This window comes from Sapajus apella, unplaced genomic scaffold, assembly GCF_009761245.1.
Source record: "Sapajus apella isolate SASKATOON/1434 unplaced genomic scaffold, GSC_monkey_1.0 scaffold14, whole genome shotgun sequence".
Taxonomy (NCBI): domain Eukaryota; kingdom Metazoa; phylum Chordata; class Mammalia; order Primates; family Cebidae; genus Sapajus; species Sapajus apella.
This window is the reverse complement of record NW_022436954.1, coordinates 29278058-29300714: the sequence shown is the minus strand read 5'-3', so window position 1 is coordinate 29300714 and position 22657 is coordinate 29278058. Positions and strand designations below refer to the sequence as shown.

At 36.4% G+C, this 22657-nt stretch overlaps 1 protein-coding gene across 7 annotated transcripts in view; it reads left to right on the top strand.

The window, feature by feature from the left end:
• Nucleotides 1–19514, top strand: part of HIPK3 (homeodomain interacting protein kinase 3) — a 100487-nt gene extending 80973 nt beyond the window's left edge. For 2 of the 7 annotated variants that reach the window (XM_032283626.1, XM_032283627.1), the window contains exons 5-17: nt 1002–1088; nt 1601–1785; nt 3220–3379; nt 3827–3950; nt 9794–9915; nt 10100–10254; nt 10351–10512; nt 10665–10727; nt 11017–11313; nt 11623–11763; nt 14093–14328; nt 14616–14743; nt 15565–19514. In XM_032283626.1, coding sequence (XP_032139517.1) covers nt 1002–1088; nt 1601–1785; nt 3220–3379; nt 3827–3950; nt 9794–9915; nt 10100–10254; nt 10351–10512; nt 10665–10727; nt 11017–11313; nt 11623–11763; nt 14093–14328; nt 14616–14743; nt 15565–16041 — 2337 coding nt within the window. In that variant the 3' untranslated portion in view covers nt 16042–19514. The remainder of the gene's footprint in view (nt 1–1001; nt 1089–1600; nt 1786–3219; nt 3380–3826; nt 3951–9793; nt 9916–10099; nt 10255–10350; nt 10513–10664; nt 10728–11016; nt 11314–11622; nt 11764–14092; nt 14329–14615; nt 14744–15564) is intronic. The other 5 variants (XM_032283631.1, XM_032283632.1, XM_032283629.1 and 2 more) reach the window with 4 other exon arrangements.
• The last annotated feature ends 3143 nt before the right edge of the window (nt 19515–22657 follow it).

The following is a 22657-nucleotide window of genomic DNA, read 5'->3' as shown; positions in this document are numbered from 1 at the left end:
TTTTTTTTTTTTTTTTTTTGAGATGGAGTCTTGCTCTGTCACCGAGGCTGGAGTGCAGTGGCATGATCTTGGCTCACTGCAACCTCCACCTCCCAGTTTCAAGCGATTCTCCTGCCTCAGCCCTCCAGGTACCATCCCAGGTTCAAGCAATTCTACTGCCTCAGCCTCCCGAGTAGCTGAGATTATAGGTGCTTGCCACCATGCCCCGCTAATTTTTGTATTTTTATTAGAGACGGGGTTTCACCATGCTGGCTAGGCTGACCTTGTGATCTGCCCACCTTGACCTTCAAAGTATTGGGATTACAGGTGTGAGCCACCACGCCTGGCCTCCCTCCTTCTTTAAAAAGAAAGCTCTCTTAGAATAACTTCACTTACTCTCTAATTCAGTGGCATAATTATTAATTCATCTTACATTTTTAAAAACTTTCATGTGTATAACTACATTTGTGTTGTATGTTTATCTTCTCAGTTCTACATCATTACACTTTATAGGACAAGGACTAAATCTAATCTCTTACTACATATCCTAAGTGTGCTAAGATCTTTGGGGAAATCAGTAAATCCTCAATAATTAACATGATTAGTTCTTTTCTTTTTTTTGAGATGGAGTCTTGCTCCTGTCACCAGGCTGGAGTGCGGTGGCGCGATCTTGGCTCACTGCAACCTCTGCCTCCTGGGTTCGAGCGATTCTCCTGCCTCAGCTTCCCTAGTAGCTGGGACTACAGGCACACACGCCCCCATGCCCAGCTAATTTTTGTATTTTTAGTAGAGATGGGGTTTCACCATATTGTTGTTATGTTTGTAATATTTTTCTTGGCCTGAACCAAACAATTCTTATTTTTTTGCATATACTTTAAAAATACATTTTTAATAGTTTCTCTTTTGAAATTACTATTTGCATTCGAATATTTAATATATTAGACTAAATGTGCCAGGATTAAAGAAATTTGCATGTTGTGGGTAATAACATATTCTTTCTTCACTTTGATATATGCAATCAGACATTGGAAGAGCATGAGGCAGAGACAGGAATGAAATCTAAAGAAGCCAGAAAATACATTTTCAACAGTCTGGATGATATAGCGCATGTGAGTACCATAGCCACATTTGTTAATCTTATATGCTTAGATGGTAGACTTGAATACCAAGGGGCCCAAAACATGTTACTCAGTTTTCCAAATGGCTATAGAGTCCATCCTGTTAAGTTTTTCAAATGAAATTGATTCTATTTTCAACCTTTCAGGAACTAAATTGCATTTGTTGTAATCAAAATTTTAATTTACCTATTCTGTTCTTTAGTAAAAAAGTATTTGCTTTGAAAGAAAAAATCCCCTTAGCTAACAGATTTCTTTTCCCTGTATTTCATTAGAAATGGATAATTGTTTAATTTTAAAAATCTTCTTTTATCCTTTGAATCCTATGTGGTACCTCAACACATCTTGAGGATTTGTTAATATTAATTGTTCTTCTTTGTTTTAAGATAATTGTAGTTCCCTCTCCTTTCCTGTGTTGTGATTTTTGTTTTCTTTTTTAACTGTGGAATTTATACTACTCTCTCTGACTTATTTTTACTTGATGGCTTGAAATTTTTATTTCTTAGGTGAACACGGTGATGGATTTGGAAGGAAGTGATCTTTTGGCTGAGAAAGCTGATAGAAGAGAATTTGTTAGTCTGTTGAAGAAAATGTTGCTGATTGATGCAGATTTAAGAATTACTCCAGCTGAGACTCTGAACCATCCTTTTGTTAATATGAAACATCTTCTAGATTTTCCTCATAGCAACCAGTATGTTACTTAAGACCTTTTAAAGTGCTTCTAAAAAAAAAAAAAGATTAAGTCTATAGAAAAATCACTGCATCGGAGAAATTACTTTTCTTCATTAAATACAAGTAACCTGAGTCAAAAGAGGCTAAGCTAACTTGACCAAGTTCACATACACTAGTAAATGTCAGGGAACTAGAATCCAAGTCTGAATTGCAGTCCAGAGTTCCTTCTCCAAAATGCCGTACTAAAAATAAGACTGAGTGGTTTTGGTTTTATTATACATGACTTTTCATACCTTAATAACCAGGCTTATATAAAAGGAAATGCTAAGAGTTTACTCTTTCAAGTTACATTTCAGTTTTCGTAGACCTTAGATTCTATCATATTTTGAGTCCTGCAGCTTCCATTTTACATTGTTGCCCCACAGCTTTTGCTTTCCTTTTTCCTCTCCAGTATTGTGAAGGAAAGGAGGTTTTTCATGGGTCATTAGATCATGGGTCAGTAAGAAGAATAAATACAAAAATTCCAAAGACCTTAAATATTACAGATTCTTTGTGTTTTGTTTGTTTGTTTTGGAGACAGGGTCTTTGTCAGTCTCCCAGGCTGGAATGCAGTGGCACGATCTTGGCTCAGTACAACCTCTGCCTCCCAGGCTTAAGTGATCCTCCTACCTCAGCCTCCTGAGTAGCTAGGACTACAGGCATGTGCCACCATGCCTGGCTAATTTTTTATAGAGATGGGGTTTCACCATGTCACCCAGGCTGGTCTCAAACTCGTGGGCTCAAGTGATATACCCACTTTGGTCTCCCAAAGTGCTGGGACTACAGGTGTGAGCCACTGCACCGGCCATATCTTACAAATTCTTTGAACCTCAGACATATTTTAGGAGATGAAGGGAGTAAATTTAAGTGACTTAAAACAGCTTCCTTCAGTAATTAAAAAGACAAAATGAAGAAGACATAGGAATGAATCCAGTATTCATCATTGTGAATTGTTCTTAAAATTGATATTTTTATACAGCCCGGTTACATTTTCCCCTCAAACACTCAAAAACTGTCCTGATGTTTTTCATATACAGTCACTTTGAAAGTAACATGATAGCTACTCCTTGGTACTGTTAATTTAGTGGTGTGGAGATCTAGAAATTTAGGAGAAGTTATTTCACGTAGGGAGTCATAAAATTATTGCATGCTAGCCAAAAAATGCACTATTGTTTTATTGTCTTAAGAAAAATATTGCACAATATATACTTTTACTTGCTCTGAAACTTAATCTTTTCTGGTAAGATTTCCTGTTAGAAATATTGTTGGAAACAAGCAGATTAAGTGCAAATCATAGGATTTTTTTTCTTTTAGGAATAATTTTTTATTCTGTCAATATACCTCAATTTAAAACTGCTCTAAGCATTTAAAGTAATATTATAATACCTTCACTTTTTTTTTTTTTTTTTTACAGTGTAAAGTCCTGTTTTCATATTATGGATATTTGTAAGTCCCACCTAAATTCATGTGACACAAATAATCACAACAAAACTTCACTTTTAAGATCAGTTCCTTCAAGCGGTACTGCTGCACTGACTGCAAATTTTACTAAAATTGGAACATTAAGAAGTCAGGTAAGAATATGTAGTAATTAATAACTTACCGTCTTTTTTGAATGATTGCTCATTTTACTTCTGATATACATGGAAGTTTGGTGTCAGTTGTTAAAATGTACAGTGCTGGTGAGATCTTACTATACCTGTTCTACCAAATCTCTTAAAATTTCAAGGTAGTAATTGGAACATATCTACTCAAAATCATTTTTTCCATTCCTTTCTCACTCTCTGAATATCTTCCTCCTGCCCTTCTATGCCACAACTCTACCAAAAGTAGAGGTCAGTAGAATCAGTTTTTAAATTTTAATTACATCAGCTTGTTTTTGTTCTCATTGTCTGGGCAGATTTTAATTGTAGAATTATGATCTTAAGAAGTGTGTTTGAATTCTGTCTATATAGTGTGTGAATTTCATTTAGACAACTACTCTATGTAATGTGCTTTGTATAATGTGCTGGTTGTTTCAGGCATTGACCACATCTGCTCATTCAGTTGTGCACCATGGAATACCTCTGCAGGCAGGAACTGCTCAGTTTGGTTGTGGTGATGCTTTTCAGCAGACATTGATTATCTGTCCCCCAGCTATTCAGGGTAATCTTTTTTTTAAATTTTTCTTTGAATCTAGGCATGCATTATTTTAAAATAAGTTTAGGAATCTGTTCATGAAATATATTGCATAATTTTTGCTGCATTTAGTGCTACATTTGAATTTAATTTAAGCTCTTCAGGCCAGGTGTGGTGTCTCACACCTGTAATCCCAGCACTTTGGGAAGCTGAGGTGGGTGGATCACTTGAGGTCAGGAGTTCGAGAACAACCTGGCCGACATGGTAAAACCCATCTTTACTAAAAATACAAAAAATTAGCCTGGTGTGGTGACACGTGCCTGTAGTCCCAGCTACTCAGGAGGCTGAGGCACAAGAATTGCTTGAAACTGGAAAGTGGAGGTTGCAGTGAGCTGAGATTGCACCACTGCACTCCAGCCTGGGCAACAGAGCAAGACTCTGTCTCAAAAAAAAAAAAAAAAAAAAAATTTAAGCTGTTCGATAAGCCTTTAGACCAGTGACACTAATTTCTGGACTGGAACTCTATTGCAGTCATCACTAACAAAATGGGTCATAAAACAGTTGTATTTCCTGTAGAGTCTAGCATGATAAAATACCTTAATAGGGATTAATGAACTTGGGAAGCTACAGGTTGGCCTATACTGGGTATCACTGCTGTAGACATTTGTCTACCAATACTAAACATTAAAGTGACTGAGAGCTCAGTTATATAAAATTTTGGTCGGAAGAGTTTTGTCCCAAAATATTGTAGTCTCATTCTTTACTGATCACTTAGGTAATAAATAATTTTTTAGCCAATTAATTCCTCAAGTGGAATGGGTGACAGATAGCTTTGAAGAGGCTATATATTCTTTTTTTTTTTTTTTTTTTTGGAGACAGAAGTTTTGCTCTTGTTGCCAAGGCTGGAGTGCCATGCCTTGATTTCAACTTACTGCAACCTCTGCCTCCTGGGTTCAAGCGATTCTCTTGCCTCAGCCTCCTGAGTGGCTGGGATTACAGGCATGCACCACCATGCCTTGCTAATTTATATTTTTAATAGAGATGAGTTTCTTCATGTTGGTCACACTGGTCTCGAACTCCCGATCTCAGGTGATCCACCTTCCTCCGCCTCCCAAAGTGCTGGAACTGTAGGCGTCAGCCACCACCTGGCCAGCTATACATTCTGGGAAATCTCTTCGTGGTTCCTAGAGAATGATAGCAGCAAACCTCACTACTGGAATAACTGGACTAAAACGCTACTTCTAACTCCTTTCCTAGGATTTTGTCCTTGCTAGGCTTTTTATGTCTTAATGCAAGAGGTTAATTACAGTTGGGGCCCTAAACCAACATGTCCAACTTAGTGGTGATAGTATAGAGAGTAAATGAAAACAGCTGGTGCTAAGTCAGGACCCTGGACTATATAGTTCTGTTTCTCCTGTTTGCTGCATCATTGTACTTATTTCAGCCTTAGTAAAAGGAAACAGACTGAATAGATAATACATTGGCCATTTCTAACTCTAATATTTTAGGATTCTGAAGGATTATTTGATATGTGTTTTTTGGGTGTCTCTTTTTTCGAGATAGTGTCTCATTCTGTCACCTCGGCTGGAATGCAGTGGCACCATCTTGGGTCACTGCAACCTCCACCTCCTGGGTTCAGGTGATTCTCATGCCTCAGCCTCCTGAGTAGCTGGAATTACAAGTGTGCGCCACCATGCCTGGCTAATTTTTGTATTTTTACTATATGTAGGGTTTCACCATGTTGGCCAGGCTGGTTGGTCTCAAACTCCTGACCTCAAATGATCTGCCTGCCTCAGCCTCTCACAGTGCTGAGATTATAGTCATGAGCCATGGTGCCTGGCCTCTGATGTTTTAATTTAAGCATTCAGCAACTCTAATTTTTTTTTTTTTAATATTTCCCACAGTACCAAATAAATAACCAAGAATATGTTTGTTGATTTGCTGGTGATGAAAGATGTGAAAACAGGTCAAACGTTTAGTTACTATTGTTCTATCAGGGTAGGTTTATTTTCATTGTTTTTACATATTGGGTTCTCAAATAAGGTCTCATTGGGAGAAGGATTTGTATCACAGAAAGTATAATGCAAGGGCAACTTAGATGGTTGATTCTGAAGGTGAAATTGTGGCCCAGTGGCCACAGTGGTGATCTGTGAGTATCTATAACAGTGACATTTGTATTACTTTCTGGTAATAGAATCATTATAGTGTTAGCAATAATAGATGCTAACAATATGATGCTGGTGTGCTTTTCAGGTTTTTTCCCCAACTGTTTATTATAAGAATTTCAAACATAGAAAAGTTGAAAGAATAATATGTTTTCTACTATAGAGTCAACAGGTGTTAATATTTTACCATCTTTTTTTTTTTTTTAAAGGCCGCAGAGTGTGGTTATTTTACCATCTTTACATTATCAGTCTACCTACCTACCTATAGTGCACATACATATACTATTTGAAATTAAATGGTAGATTTTATGACACTACTTCTAAATACTTCAGCATGCAAGACTGGTGCTTTAAAAATTTTTTTTTAAATCAGTTATCACTTGTGTTGTCTTGACAAATGCATTCTCACTTAGATTTATAATCTATACTAACAAGTAGGTTCTCTGGTTCTAGTAATCCCTCCCATGCACCAAAATCAGTTTGAGGGTGACCACCTATATTGTGGTATATTTCATGAAGATTTGGAATAGCGGGGTTTTTTTTTCAGAGCCTAGTTTCTGTAGCAAAAACTTAAGAGACTGCTGAGACACATTTCTAAATAGCGTTTACATCATTCTCAAAACATTGCAATGAGGTCAGACAAATCTTTTACCTTTTTTTTTTTTTTTTTTTTTTTTGAGATGGAGTCTTGCTCTGTCTCGCAGGCTGGAGAGCAATGGTGCGATCTCAGCTCACTGCACCCTCCGCCTCCCAGGTTCAAGCGATTCTCTTGCCTCAGCCTCCTGAGTAGCTGGGATTACAGGCATTTACCACCATGCCTGGCTAATTCTGTATTTTTAGTAGAGATGGGGTTTCTCCATGTTGGTCAGGCTGGTTCTGAACTCCTAACCTCAGATGATCCACCCGCTTCAGCCTCCCAAAGTGCTGAGATTACAAGTATGAGCCACTGTGCCTGGCTTATCTTTTTATATGGCTTATAATTTATGAAAAGTTAGAAACTTTTCTGTGCATATAGTAACAACTATGTGAATGGTTTATAATATGGGATAACCAAAAGAGAAGGATTAAATACCATAGACACATTAACCCACTAAATGTCAAGAACAGTACTTTTGAATTATAATTGCTAGTGAGAGGAAGCACAGTATGTGTTAGCTTATATAGCAGATGCAGTTACGGCAGCAGGACAGGTAGGCTATGTAAATATGTTGTTTCTTAGTATAATGTCTGCCTTAGGAATGAAAGCACACCCTCTAATCAGTTTTAGCATCTGATGTGTAGATGTTATGTAGAAAACATAATGTAAAAAATTTAAGCATTTGGCTTCATGCCCCTCCCCTTCATTTACCCCTTCCCTTCAGCATTTGCCAATTCATTTACAAGAAACATTTAAAAATAATTATTGGGCAGCTATTGGGGAAGCAAATATGGTACATTGTGGTTTGTATTTTAAAATAAACTTTATGTCTATCCCTTTCACTTAAAAATTTTACCTTGGAGCTATCATGTTTAGGTAATGCATTTCATGTATTTTAGATATTATATAGATATAGGTGTATTAATACTATATCCATAAGACTGTGCTTATTTTTAAAAATTAGCTAAGCTTTTATTTAACATATCTGAATATTAGTTTTTATGTATTAAACAAGCTTCTAAAATTATTTAGTGACCTGAAAAGTTAGGTATTCATCCCTCTAGATGACTACTATATTAGAGTAAAATACATTCCAGCAAAATTCTTTTCTGTTCTTCTAAAATAATATTCATGAGCTTTTTATGCCTGGTTCTCCAATTGTTAAGGCAAATATAATCAAACAAAGATAAGGTTTCAGCTAGCCTAATAAGCATATAAAAATTGAGATCTTAACCCACTGTTGAATCTGATCAAAAATTAGATCTCCTGTGGAGAGAGTATATAGGAGAATCCTTCTCATCTTAAGGCATTGCTTGTGGAGAATTTATAGGCAATGAGATTTTTGTTCAGATTTGGGAATTTGCTCTGTCTGTTCATTCTTGTCAAAGTGAAAAGATTTTTTTTTTTCTTCTTGAAGAGATTGTCTGTTGCTGAAATATATCTGCACTGCATGGTTGTACTTATATTCCATGTCTTAGAGAATTGGATAATCAAGACATGCTTTTTAGAAGGAGTAAGAAGATTTTTTATTAAACTTGACTCATACCTGGCTCTTTAGGTAGAGCACAGAGAGGCAGAACACCTTGGTAGTAAGATAACAGTCTCAGTGAAGAAAATAAACAGGCTGAAATGGACATTCGCTTTAGGATTAACACCTGTATCAATGAAATAGAAAATTTGAGGTGGTTTTACAATAGAGAAAGAAAACAATTGTAGTGTTTTTCTCTATGACTGAAGAGAAACGCTCAACATCACTTTTATCCCAAAATTGATTATATTATATTTAAATAATCTGCAAGCCCATGTTGAAAGTAACTGCTACAATAAACTGGCATTATGAAATAGTGAAATTATTTTAGTTAATGTATTTTCTATCTTCGGGGATGTCCCTAAAATCTTTCAAAACTTTAAGTTGGAATGTGATACTACTTTGCTCTCTCAAAGTTCAATATTGTAAGACTTAATAGTTGCAAGGTGCTTTGCAGTGAATAAAAAGATATATTAACATTATAGTAACATTAACAGGATTAACATGTCTGGTAACCCTGCTTTCTAATTTTTCTAGTGGGCAAACAAAATGGTAGCATGTTTGTTCTGGAGTTCCAGCAGCTCTTTGCTAAGAATACTTGTCAATTAAGCCTCACTGGCGAAACCTGAGTTTTATCATCAAATTAGTTAGATTAGGTTAGTTTTGCCTTTCCTTTGGACGTTGAAATGAGTGTGCCATCCCTGAATTTTCATCCATTATGTGAACCATTAACTCCATTAAATTATGAAGTTGTGATGCATTTGTTTTGCTGACAAGAGCATAAGGTTCTGTCACAGTTTTAAAGAAGAAGATAGTAAGGATAGCTAAAAGTTTATATGAAAAGAAGAACATTTACCTGCTAGGTTGTCAGCATACTAAGCCAGATTCATCTTTCCAGATGGAACTATTTACAAAGGAAAATAAAGCTTCAATAGCAAACTTTAATAGGAGATGAGAAGTTTCAAGAAAATTAAATGGTTCAGCTTTGGAATATGCAGTTTGAAATAGAAAGAGGAACTTTAAAATAAATTTTGGAATGTTGTATATCACAAGGTAGACAAGAAGTACCTCATTTTCCTAATAGATTGCTCTGTTAGTGTTATGAAATTTTTATGCAGAGAATGGTTTTATAACTCCAATCAAGGCTGGATATGGCAGCTCATACCTGTAATACTAGATATTTGGGAGGCTGAGGCAGGAGGATTACTTGCGCCCGGGAGTGCAAGACCAGCCTGGGCAACATAGATAGACTCTGTTTCTACCAAAAATTAAAGAAATTAGCTGGGCATGGTAGCGCATGGCTGTGGTCCCAGCCACTCAAAAGGTTGAAGTGGGAGAATCCACTTGAGTACAGGAGATTGAGGCTACACTGTGGATCGTGCTACTGTGCTCTAGTGTGAGCAACAGAGTGAGGCCCTGTCTCAAAAAAAAAAAAAAAAAAAAACTTAAACAGAATTTAAGCAATTCTTTACATTTAAAATAATTGTATAAGTTAAATAAGAGGAAGATTTTTTTATTTGATAACTGTTCTATTTCACAGGTATTCCTGCAACACATGGTAAACCCACTAGTTATTCAATAAGGGTAGATAATACAGTTCCACTTGTAACTCAGGCCCCAGCTGTGCCGCCACTACAGATCCGACCAGGAGTTCTTTCACAGGTTGGTAATAATTCATTTTTTGCCATATATCAGCTTGTGCTGTTGGGAAATAATGAAAATGACCTGGATAGGGATTTAATCTATTTTATAGGTTATTGAGTTTAATGTTTATAATTGTTAGCTATTATTTTAGATAGTTTTGAGTTTAAGAGATGGTAAAGTTGAATTACTTACAATGTGTTAGTTTTTCTGTTGTTTTACTTTGATGCAGCAGACGTGGTCTGGTAGAACACAGCAGATGCTGGTGCCTGCCTGGCAACGGGTACCACCCATGGCTCCTGCTACTACGACACTAACTTCTGAGAGTGTAGCTGGTTCACAGAGGCTTGGAGACTGGGGGTAAGCTGAAAACAAAAGTGCTTCTTTGTGAATAGTTTGTAAAATAGATCATGATAAAGATCTTGATTAAAAACATTTTTCTGAACTTCTCTGTAGGAAGATTATTTCACGCAGCAATCAGTATAACTCAGTGATACCGCAGCCTCTTCTGACCAATCAGATAACTTTATCTGCCCCTCAGCCAGTTAGTGTGGGGATTGCACATGTTGTTTGGCCTCAGCCTGCCACTACCAAGAAAAATAAACTGTGCCAGAACAGGTTGGTGTTGGTGCTTTAATTTTCCTCTGCATTTTGAGAATCTTTAAAATGAATTTTGCATGTACACTTAAGGGTCACTCTGTTGTATTCAAAATGACCTCTTTTATAGCTTTATTACAAACACTAAGCCAGCTCCCTTCTCAATTTCTCAGAGGTATTTTGGTAAAACTAATGGAATGGGAGCCAGGAAGAGAGGAAATAAATGCTTTCAGTTGGTAAGATTGTCTTCATTGCCCTTTTGATTTATTATCTACTTGTAATATAGCAATTGTAGACATTCAGATAGCACGTTTACCAAAAAGTGACTATTTAAATGTATGTAAATGCATTTCTAGATATTTCTAGAGCTATTTTATATTTCACAAAAACTCATGATCTGTTAGTATGTTATATCATGAACTCGAATAAGTGAAGGTTCACATTTTTCAGTTTAACAAGAAATCTTATAAAATTGATTATACATATTTTGATTGTAGAAATTATAAATTATTCCTTTGGTTGCAGGAGTAATTCATTGCAGAATACCAATATCCCACATTCAGCATTTATTTCTCCAAAGATAATTAATGGGAAAGATGTCGAGGAAGTAAGTTGTATAGAAACACAGGACAATCAGAACGCAGAAGGAGAGGAAAGAAATTGCTGTAAAACATCTATCAGACAGAACTCTGATTCATCAGTTTCAGACAAACAGCGGCAAACCATCATTATTGCTGACTCCCCGAGTCCTGCAGTGAGTGTCATCACTATTAGCAGTGACACTGATGAGGAAGAGACTTCGCAGAGACATACACTCAGAGAGTAAGTGCCAAATGCTGCATCCTCAAAGGATAATGGTGGCATCCTCTGGTGTGCCAAAAAACAACTTTCTGTGACTTGTTTGTTTGTCAGTGTCCTTTGGAGTAAAACCTTTAATTAGATACTCCAGTTCTAGACAGGGATTTAGCACCATAATTGTAGCATTTTCCCTGTATTTGTAAGCTTTAACTTTTCATTCATTTAGGTCATTCTTACCAGTTTCATATCCTTAATTAAAGAATATAAATTTTGGCTATTTGGAGGGTATCTTCTCATATTTGACTCACGTTTTCCTCTTTTCTCTTTCACTAGATGTAAAGGTAGTCTGGATTGTGAAGCTTGCCAGAGCACTTTGAATATTGATCGGATGTGTTCATTAAGTAGTCCTGATAGTACTCTGAGTACCAGCTCCTCAGGGCAGTCCAGCCCATCCCCTTGCAAGAGACCGAATAGGTAAAAGAATCTCAATAATAGTGTATAATACATAGTAAGTCTACTTAAAAGCCTATGATTTCTTTCTGTTGTTGTTTAAATTAGTAAGTACCTGCTAATGTACTCCAGTGACTTCTCTCTTCAACACAATTTTTGAACTAGATCAGTTGTTATAAACATAGGTTTTTTTTTTGTTTGTTTTGTTTTTGAGACGGGGTCTTGCTCTATTGCCCAGGCTGGAGTGCAGTAGCATGATCTCAGCTCACAGCAACCTCTGCCTGCCAGGCTCAAGTGATCCTCCTGTCTTAGCCTCTTGAGTAGCTGGGACCACAGGTGCATGCACCCACGCCTGGCTAATTTTTAAATTTTTCATAGAGACAGGATCTCACCCTGTTGCCCAGGCTGGTCTCGAACCCCTGGGCTCAATCAGTGCTCCCACCTTAGCCTCCCAAAGTGCTGGGATTATAGGTGTCAGCCACCGTACCCAACTAAATAATCCTTTTTGGGAGGCGGTGGGGCAGGGGCAAAGATGAAGTGTCTCCATCACCCAGACTGGAGTGCAGTGGTGCGATCTTGGCTTACTGCAACCTCTGCCTCCTCAGGTTCAAGTGATTCTCCTGCCTCAACCTCCCGTGTAGCTGGGACTTCAGATGCCCACCATCATACCTGACTTAAGTTTTTGTATTTTTAGTAGAGAAGGGGTTTCACCATGTTGGCCAGGCTGGTCTCTTAACTTCTTACCTCAGGTGATCCACCTGCCTCAGCCTCCCAGAGTGCTAGGATTACAGACATGAGCCACCACACCTGGCCAAATAATCTATTTTTGAGAGGGTAAAAAAGCCACATTCTTAATTTCAGCCCCACATACTACTATTATTGTAACCTAAATTCGGAATAAAAACATATACTTTAACAAAATTAAAAAGGAAAGTTTTGCATAATGAAGTACTCACTGGCCCGCTGTCTGTCTATAGGACATCCACTATGATTTTTTTCTCCCATTGGTAACTGATTTGTTGGATTTTGTCCATATTAACCTGGTTTACCCGTCCTTTGGCCAGCAACATGTACTGCTGCTAAATAGTAAGCTTGTCCCAAGCAGAATGAGTTACTACCACATTAAGAGATAAGCCACAGTCTAGGCACAGTGGCCCCACACTTGTAATCCCAGCACTTTGGGAGGCCAAGGTAGGAGAATCACATAAGGTCAAGAGTTCGAGACCAGCCTAGGCAACATAGTAAGACCCACCTTCTTCCATAATTAGAAATTTGGCTGGATGTGGTGGCACATGCCTGTAGGGCCAGCTGCTCGGAGGCTGAGGTGGGAGGATGATTTGAGCCCTGTAATTTGAGGCTGCAGTGAGCTATGATCATACTACTGCACCATATAGCCTGGGAAGCAGAGTGAGACCTTGTCTCTTAGAAATGAAAGAAGGAGGGGAAGGAAAGAAAGAAAGGAAATCTTTTTTTAGTGGCAACAAACATTTGGAAAATTTCAAGTTTTAATTTTACATGTCTTCTTTTTTTTTCCCTTAGGAAATAGGAAATATGATATTACATATTTATAGCCAAAGCTCTATAGAAGATGTAAAGAAATTTTAATATATCTTTTTCTTATAAGTTGCTTATAATATGGCTTGAAAATTGATAACGTATATAACTATACATTCACATGTAAAATAAATGTACAAATATACATATAAGATATATAAATAAAAATAAAATATTTATAAAAAGAGATGCTTCAAATTCGTAAGTACGTACGAAATGAGTGGTGAAAATAGACAATAAATGCTGTAGAAATCCCAAGGAGAGAGAGCCTGTCAGGGCCTAAGAGTGTCAGGAAGAGAAGAGAAATAGGGGCTCTGTCTAGGCCTGCAGAAGTGTGGGGATACCTTTCAGATAACTGGTTACGTGAAAGGACCCAGATTACCAGGAGAGGCACACATCCTGACGTTAGAATTTAATCTGAATATCCAAGCCACATGCCTATATGTTTGTACATTTAATTTAAATTATCTAGAGCAGTGCCTCTTTTGTCATGTCTTGATGAAATTATCTGGAATTTATAAAGAGGAATTTTATGAGCTGCTACTAAGGATCAAATGAGAAGGGAAAGAAGAAAAAAGTGCCAAAATGATGTTCCTGAAACGGGACAGAATTAGGTTTAGCAGTTGGAACATAGAATTAATTTAAGGGTCTAGAAATTTTATGAAAAAATGCTGTTGGACAAGGAGAAAGGTATAATTATGTATAAAATAACTGAATGACATTCTCATCAGTTCACTGGAGCCTGCATTAGATTTAATGTTGGAAAAAAATCACTCATAAAAATGCTTGTTTTTTGTAGTATGTCAGATGAAGAGCAAGAAAGTGGTTGTGATACAGTAGATGGCTCTCCAACATCCGACTCTTCTGGGCACGACAGTCCATTTGCAGAGAGCACTTTTGTGGAGGACACTCGTGAAAACACAGAACTGGTAACCTCTGCTGACACAGAAACTAAACCAGCTGTCTGTTCTGTTGTGGTGCCACCAGTGGAACTAGAGAATGGCTTAAATGCCGATGAGCATATGGCAAACACAGGTAAGTTGAATTCTTCTGTTTCTCTGGTTGTCCTTTAAATGTGGTCTTAATTTAGGAACATCAGAGAATGGAGTTGCCAAAAGTCATCTCTGAATTTTGACCCTGCCTTATGTATTATACAGAGGAAATCTTTTAATATCCAGTGCTTGGAAACCATGACCTTTCTTTTCATTTTATTTAATTTTAAGGTTCTCAAATCACTATTGTGTAAAATATCTAAAGGCTTTACATATTTTTTATTCGAAAAGGAAAAAGCATACACTCTTTAATATTTTATTTGTTACCAGATTATATATGCCAGCCATTAATAAAAGGGCGATCAGCCCCTGGAAGATTAAACCAGCCTTCCACAGTGGGTACTCGTCAGCAAAAATTGACATCAGCATTCCAGCAGCAGCATTTGAACTTCAGTCAGGTACATTCATTTGTGGATTTGTAGGAGTCATTGGGATTCAAATTTAGCAGTTGTTTTTCACATGGAGGAGAAAGCTTTTGAAACTGTAGTAGTCTTAATGACTTTTTCCCTTCTCATTATCCCAAGTGGCTAAAGAGTAACTGGCTTAATAATAGGATAATTAAGCAAATTATCCATAGAACTTGCAGCTTTCTTCAGAGAGATTAAGTCCTTCGGTTCTCTTAGATAATATTAACAGTGTGTGTCTGTTATCTTAGAACATCAAGTAACCTTCCTGAATACTTTCCATCTTATTCAACATTGTGTTTGGTGGTTGTGTTTCACTTGGGAAAAAAAAAGGTCACAGACACTGGAGTCAGACCGGGATTCAAATCTTGTTTTTGCCATGTACTATATATGTATATATATCACCTTGGCCAGGTCTCCAACAAATCTGATTTAGACCACAGTTAATGGGAATAGTGGTCCAAATCATGGGTTGCTTTAGAGGTAAATAACATTGTGTGTGTAAACGTTAGCTTGACATATAATAAGTGCTCCATAGATGGTAGCTATTAGTAGTGATGGGAATAGTAATAGGTAGTAATAGCATCAGTAATAGCAGTGTTTATAATAATATATAGTAATAAATACTAAACTGTTAATACTAATATATGTGGAATTGGTATTTTCTCTCCTCTAGTTATTCTTAGTATAAGTTAGTTCTTAGAGATCCACTATGAGTTATCAGTCACAAAGAGTATATTGTAATTTCCCTTTCTTCCTTTCCTTTTATCTTATAAAATATGTTATTCAGTCATTTTTTTTTTCTTTGTGGATAGGTTCAGCACTTTGGATCTGGGCATCAAGAGTGGAATGGAAACTTTGGGCATCGAAGACAGCAAGCTTATATCCCTACTAGTGTTACCAGTAATCCATTCACTCTTTCTCATGGAAGTCCCAATCACACAGCAGTGCATGCCCACCTGGCTGGAAATACACACCTTGGAGGACAGCCTACTCTACTTCCATACCCATCGTCAGCCACCCTCAGTAGTGCTGCGCCAGTGGCCCACATCTTAGCCTCTCCATGTACCTCAAGACCTATGTTACAGCATCCAACTTATAGTATCTCCCATCCCAGTGGCATAGTTCACCAAGTCCCAGTGGGCTTAAATCCCCGTCTGTTACCATCCCCAACCATTCATCAGACTCAGTACAAACCAATCTTCCCACCACATTCTTACATTGCAGCATCACCTGCATATACTGGATTTCCATTGAGTCCAACAAAACTCAGCCAGTATCCATATATGTGAAAAACAGTATACTGGGGAAGCTCAATGATACAAACATTTGATTAAAAATAAAAACATGGTATTTAATAAATATTAGCCATGGCACAAGAAAATTATTTTTGAATCATGTAGACTTGGGTGCAATTTAAACAACTTTGAGCTTTAAAAACTCACTTTTGATGTGTTTTGCACATTTGGTATAACTTGTCTTTGGTCATGTTATCTTCTTATGTAGTAACTCTAGACAGGTGACTTATGGGAGCAGAAGTCCAGTTTTGCTCCTGCTATTTTTTATAAATTGCCTTCTAACTAGTGCAAGACACGTCCACATTTGGGAAGCCATTCTGTGTACAGACTTAGAGCAACAGATGCACATATGTCAGAATTACAGCATACAAGTGAATTGTATTATCCGTGTCTTAGTGTATAAATGTTGGGTCACTTACCCAAGAAATTGAGCTATTGTTCTTTACATTTGCATGTGTCTTTTGCATGGGCAAAATGTTGCCTAGACTTTGCTCTTAAATGTTGTTCTAATAATCTCAGCTGCATTGTAAACCGTTCCCACACATAGTGCCTTAAATATTTGAGGTTGTTAATGTTATTACCTATATATAAATGTTGAGGACTGCAGCACTTAAAATTCAGACCTACTTTTTAGTTTCCTTTTGATAGCGTAATGTTTATTTTTGTTTTTGTGTGGTATGATTTCAGGTAGTAGCTGTTTTTTCCTTATTAAGAGGGCAGCATGTTTGCTATAGCTGAATTCTGCTGTCTGATTTTTCAGAATGATCTAGCTTCAAGAAAAGCAAGCAGTTAGTAGTGCTTAAGAAAAATTGATTCAGTATCTAATGGATAGTTGATAACTGTCACAGCACAGCATTTTATATACTATTAAGTGAAACTGCAATACAATCTAAGTTTATTTTGAGAGTGTTTGCTGTATAATTGGACTTAAAATGTTTAGAGGTACAGTAGGCATGACTTCGGGTAGATAATAAAAGAAAATGCAAAATGCTCATTGATTCATGATGTGGTTTTACCTTAGCTTGGGCAAACCATGCAGTATTTAATAAATAGTAGCAGAACATTTACTATTGAAGCTTGAAAAGATGTGAGTTCTTTGTGTGCAATTTTTGATTTATGCATGTGAGAGGGTTTTTTTTTTTTTTAAAGTATTTTTACATTGCAGTACTTGTTTTGCTTGTTGGTGATGTTTGCTTATTTAATACATTCCGTCAGGGACAGAAATTACATGCTTTTTTTTTTCCTAGGAAGTGTGTTGAGTTCCCCCCCTCCCCCCACCAACTATTTTCTTTTTTGGGTGGTGGTGATAGTAGTGGTTATGTCTGTTTAAATGAAGATGCTTTTACAGCACCAAAGACTTAATCATCCATTTCCTATATAAAAGGTAGCTACTTTTTGCATAGACCTCAAGTATATTGTAGTATAGAGGTGGAATTTAAGGAAAGGTATTAAATTGAGGCTGTGTTTTAGCTTACAGGCAAGTAATAAATTGTATCATTTATCTTGAATGTATCATAGATAAGCTGCTATATAACGATTGCCACTTCAGATAGCTGTGAAATTAGGTGATTAACTAGTTGTTATTTAGCCTTCTAATTTCTGTATAAGTCTAATTACATGAATAGAAGTTGGGGTTTTGATTTTTTACTTTGCTTTTCTGTTTGGAGTGTCATTGTAACTACTGTATTGTAAATGATGGAAAATAATTGCATTTGTTATTTTGGGGTGTGTTATTTGCATCAGTATTTTATCTCTATTAATGTTTGTGCTCATCACTGCATTTTAAAAAAACTTGGATGTATCAACGTAACTTAATTTTTTATTTTCATACTGGCATTTAAACACTTGAGAAAGCTGTATCTTGCAGGCTTGACTTAACTTTTTTTCCTTAAAAATCTGGAATATAATCTTACAGCATTTACTGGAATAAGCAGTACAAAGCATTTGAGTGTAAAACTCTCTAGATGTTTTGGATTTACAGCGTTTCTTTGATAAATGAATTGTATACCACTAGTACAGCTCTAGTACAGCATTCACAATAAGCTAATAATGGATAAGTTTTCTTTACTCCATTAACACAAGCAGTGTTTTATTTAATAATCATCAATGAAATAAATGTGCCTGAAATTGATTTTAAAAGTTACAGTGTTAGATCATCAAGTAAAAACCAGCAGTACATTTTTAGTCACACTGAAAATGAAGAACTTAATTTTCCCCACAAGTTTCAGTGTTTTTAGTAATTAATTCTATGCATTTTATACAAATAGAAGTATATATATATATGCATATATATATATAATACATGTTTAAAAAGGAGTAGCCTAAGATTAATTTAAAAGATTATTTACAGATGCACATTTATGGAGTCACTATTTAAGTAAATTTGCTGGCCTCCACAGCCTTCTAATTTTATTTATATGGTCCAGCAGATTATTGGGATCTACTCACTTCTTAGGAAAGAATCAATGCTGGCAACACTTTGTTTCAGAAATACCAAGTGCAAATGATTGATTGTATCACAACAGGTACAAAACCGACACAGTTTTCTTTTTGTTTAGGGCCATGTTTACTATCCTGAAATGTTGTATTTTTTGTCTTTAATTTCCAAGACTTAAAGCAGTCTTGTAAATTGACATAAATGGTAAACTTCAACATTTTCATAATGCAGTATGAATGTTTGATAAAGGTGTATCCCAGTTAAGTACACTGCTCTTTAATTGCAATCATGGGTATTTTAATGTATTTTAAAATAAATTTCAAAATTCTGTGAAATTCTTCATTTAGCATATTGACAAAGTAATCTGGATTTATACCTTTTAAAAACCATTTTGACAAGTTTTCTTTAGTTTTAATGCTTTCTTAAATAAAACACTGCATGATTTCTGTTGCATATTTGCATACTATTTTAATTTGCAAAATGTTTTTTTTAATCAAATATTCTGATATTTAGTTGTTTTTTTTTCTCCAGGGTGTTTAATTAAATATGTTACTGTATTAGCAAAACATTTTCATTTTTAAAATCTGCTAATTTTAAACTTGTCTGTGTTAAGTAAAAGTTAAATCATACACTGCAAGGTGTAGGAAGATTTGTTTTAATGAATCCAGTGATACAGATTTAATTACTAAGTTTGAACTGTTAATTGTTTAACAATTTTAGATTTGTGGCTTTCTTTCTTTCTTTTGTGTTTGTTTTTGCTTTTACTTCTATGCTACACTAGTTTGCCATGTAGCAATTGCACTGTGCAATATTACAGTAAGGACTGGGAAAATTTTATGGATGTAATGTCTATTACGGTTTGCGATAGTATTTCTCTCTAGTTCTCAGTGATTTAAATGTGACCAAGCCTTCTGTACTTTGTCACAAAAAGCGGGTTTTCCAGGTGACTATTTTGGTGAGTGTCAAAATAAGAATTTATGGTGTATTACTGTCGATTCACTTTGAATTAAAATATATATATTGCAGCAAACAGCTTGTTGACTTTCTTTTTTTCCACCCCAGTACTCCTTACACAGTAGGGAAGGAAGAGGTTAACAACATTGAGTATTTATTAATAACTTACATCATCTTATTTAACTCTCAAGCCACCTTGTGAGATAGGTATTATTATCTTTGTTATACTGTTGGAAACAAATGCTCGGTGCCACAAAGAAGAACCAGCACTCAGGCAAAAAGTTTTCTCAGCAAGGCAATTTACTTCTGCAGAAGGGTGCTGCCTGTGTTAGTCACGATCATAGAAGCACACTGAATAAAGAAAAGCAGGGGTTTTTAATTCCTAATGCTGTCCCTGTTTCTGTGTCCTCCTCCTGTTAATTGGGGTCAGACTGAACAATCTAGAGCCCATTTGGCTAGATTTAGCATTTAGAATAGGACAATGAACCAAGAAGTTGATTGTTTGTACTTAACAACTTAAAGTAAGGCAGTATGGGTTGGCTACAAGCTTGGTGGATGGAGGCATGCCTGGGCCTGTTAAAGGCAGGAAAGATTACTTATAAAATAGAACAAAGGACAAGGGGGGGTGAAACCCTTTGAAGAGAAACTGTTTGTTCCTGACAATTTGAATGAGGGCATAGCTGCAGAATGTTTAGGGAACTTGCGCACAGTCACATTGCCAGTTAGTTGGAATCTGAGATACACACCAGGATATCTAACCATAACTAATCTACTTTCTACCAGTTCTTTTAAAACCAAAGTGTGAGGCAGTGTGTCTGGAGTACCTGCAACCATAGGATGATCACGGCCCATTTTTCTTCAATATTAGGTTTCCACAAATATTTTTTGAAAAATATTTCTGTTCAGTATGTGTGGATGAAGAATAGGGAATTCACATGAATTTTTACTATTTAAAACATGTGACTTCAAAAGAATGTGATTGTAGTGGGCCAATTTATGTCCTAAAATACTAATACCTCATAATTCAAGGATCTAACTTTCAAGGAACATCAGGTGGAAAATTTCTGGGGGAGCACTCCACCAGAACACACCAGTAAGAACACATATTTTCAATTTCCTGCCTTCCCCTATAAATGTTTAATTGAAGTGTAACATATATGCATTCTTTGGCATCTGGCTTTTTTGTTCAACATTTAATCTATAAGCTACATCCATGTTGTTGTATGTAGTTCATTTATACTGTTGCTGTATAGTATTCCTTTGTGTGTATACAGAACTGTTTTGTTGATGGACCTTTGACATCTGAATAGTTTCTACTTTCTGGCTATTTTGAATAGGACTGCCATGAATGTTTTGTCCGTATCTTCTGGTGAACACATGCATGCATTTCCTTTGGGTATATATGTAGGCATGCATTACTAGGTCATAGGGTATATATAGATACTGACAAACACTATTCCAAAGTAGTTAATTTATACTTATTAGCAGTGTATGAGAGTTCTAGTTGCCTTACATCCTCAGTAACATGTTATTTTTGTTTGTTTGTTTCTTTTAGTCATCCTTGTGAGGGTGAGTTGTTCAAAATAATATGAATGTTTCATTTAGGCCAAGGCACTGATCCTACATGAAGATGAAATTCAGATTTTGCAATTTACTTGAAAGTAAATTAGCCTCTTGAAAAAATACTAAGAAGCATTCAGCTATTTAAATAGATCTGAGAATATAAAATACTTTTTTTTTTTCTAAAACAGGGTAATCGGATGAAAAAGGGGCTTTAAACAACACATTTAAACCATTCAGTCAGTAACTACCCAGTGCAGTGCCTGGCATATAGTAGGTATGTCATGAGTCATTTAAAAATTTGGAGCATCTACTGTGTTCCAAGCACTACTGGACATGGACTAATGGACAAAACAGCTCCTTTTGCTCTTATGGATTTAATCTTTTCCAGAGGAGAAGACTAAAGTTCAGGTAGGGTAAGTAAAGAGATGGTACGGGGATAGAGTGACTGGAGGGGTCATGTCAGGGAATGCCTCAGTGAGGTGCCACTTGAGCTGTGACAAGGAGAATGCTGGTCAGGCATGCAAAGAAACAATATCTGGCAGAGGGAGCAGCAAGTTTAGCTTTTAATAGCAAAATAGGAAGTGGCCATTATGGCCAGAGCATAGTGTGTGAGTGGGTGGGAAGAGACAGAAAATGCAACAATAAGGATGGGCATACAGGCCTTTTGCCAAAGATTGGAGTGTAGATTTAATTCCATATATTGTAGGAGGCCATGGGAGGATTTTAAGCAGGCAAACAATATGATCTGATTTAAAGATCAGTCTGGCTGTTGAATGATGACGAGATTGCAGGGCCAGCTTGGGAATTGGAAGACCGGGTAGGAGGTTGTTGAAGTAATCTAGGTGAGAGGGATGAATACCAATATTTTGTTAAGAGGTTTGTATTGCCAGTATAGTCTCCCAGCCTGTGACTTACCCTTTTAGTTTTTTAACAGGGTGTTAGGAAGAGCAAATGTTTTGGATTTTGTTGAAGTCCATCTTATCAATATTTTCTTTCATGATTTGTGCTTTTTGTGTCCTAAGACATTTTTGCCTATCACTAAGTTTCAAAGACTTTCTCTTTTGTTTTCTTCTAGGGGCTTTATAGTTTTCGCTTTTATTAAGTCAGTGGTCCATTTCATGTTAATTTTTGTGTCAACTTTTTATTTATTTATTTATTTTGAGATGGAGTCTCACTCTGCTGTCCAGGCTGGAGTGCACTGGCACAATCTCAGCTCACTGCAACCTCCGCCTTCCAGGTTCCAGCGATTCTCCTGCCCCAGCCTCCTGAGTAGCTGGAATTACAGGTGTGCACCACCATGCCCAGCTAATTTTTGTATTTTTAGAGATAGGGTTTCACCACGTTTGCAAGGCTGGTCTTGAACTCCTGAACTCAGGTGATCCACCCGCCTTGGCTTCCCAAAGTGCTAGGATTACAGTTGTGAGCCACCATGACTTGCCAAAAGTGATCAGATCTACTTCTATTCATTGTTTGTTTCTTCAGTGACTCTGGAGAATCCAAGGAACTCAACTTTTTTCTTGTGTAGAATTTTTATACTTAGATTTTTTTAATTAAAAAATACAAACAAGAAAAAAATAGTACACTAAATACACACATAACCTTTATCTGGATTCACCAGCTGACATTTGCCTCATTAGGTTTCTAAGTTTATGTGTA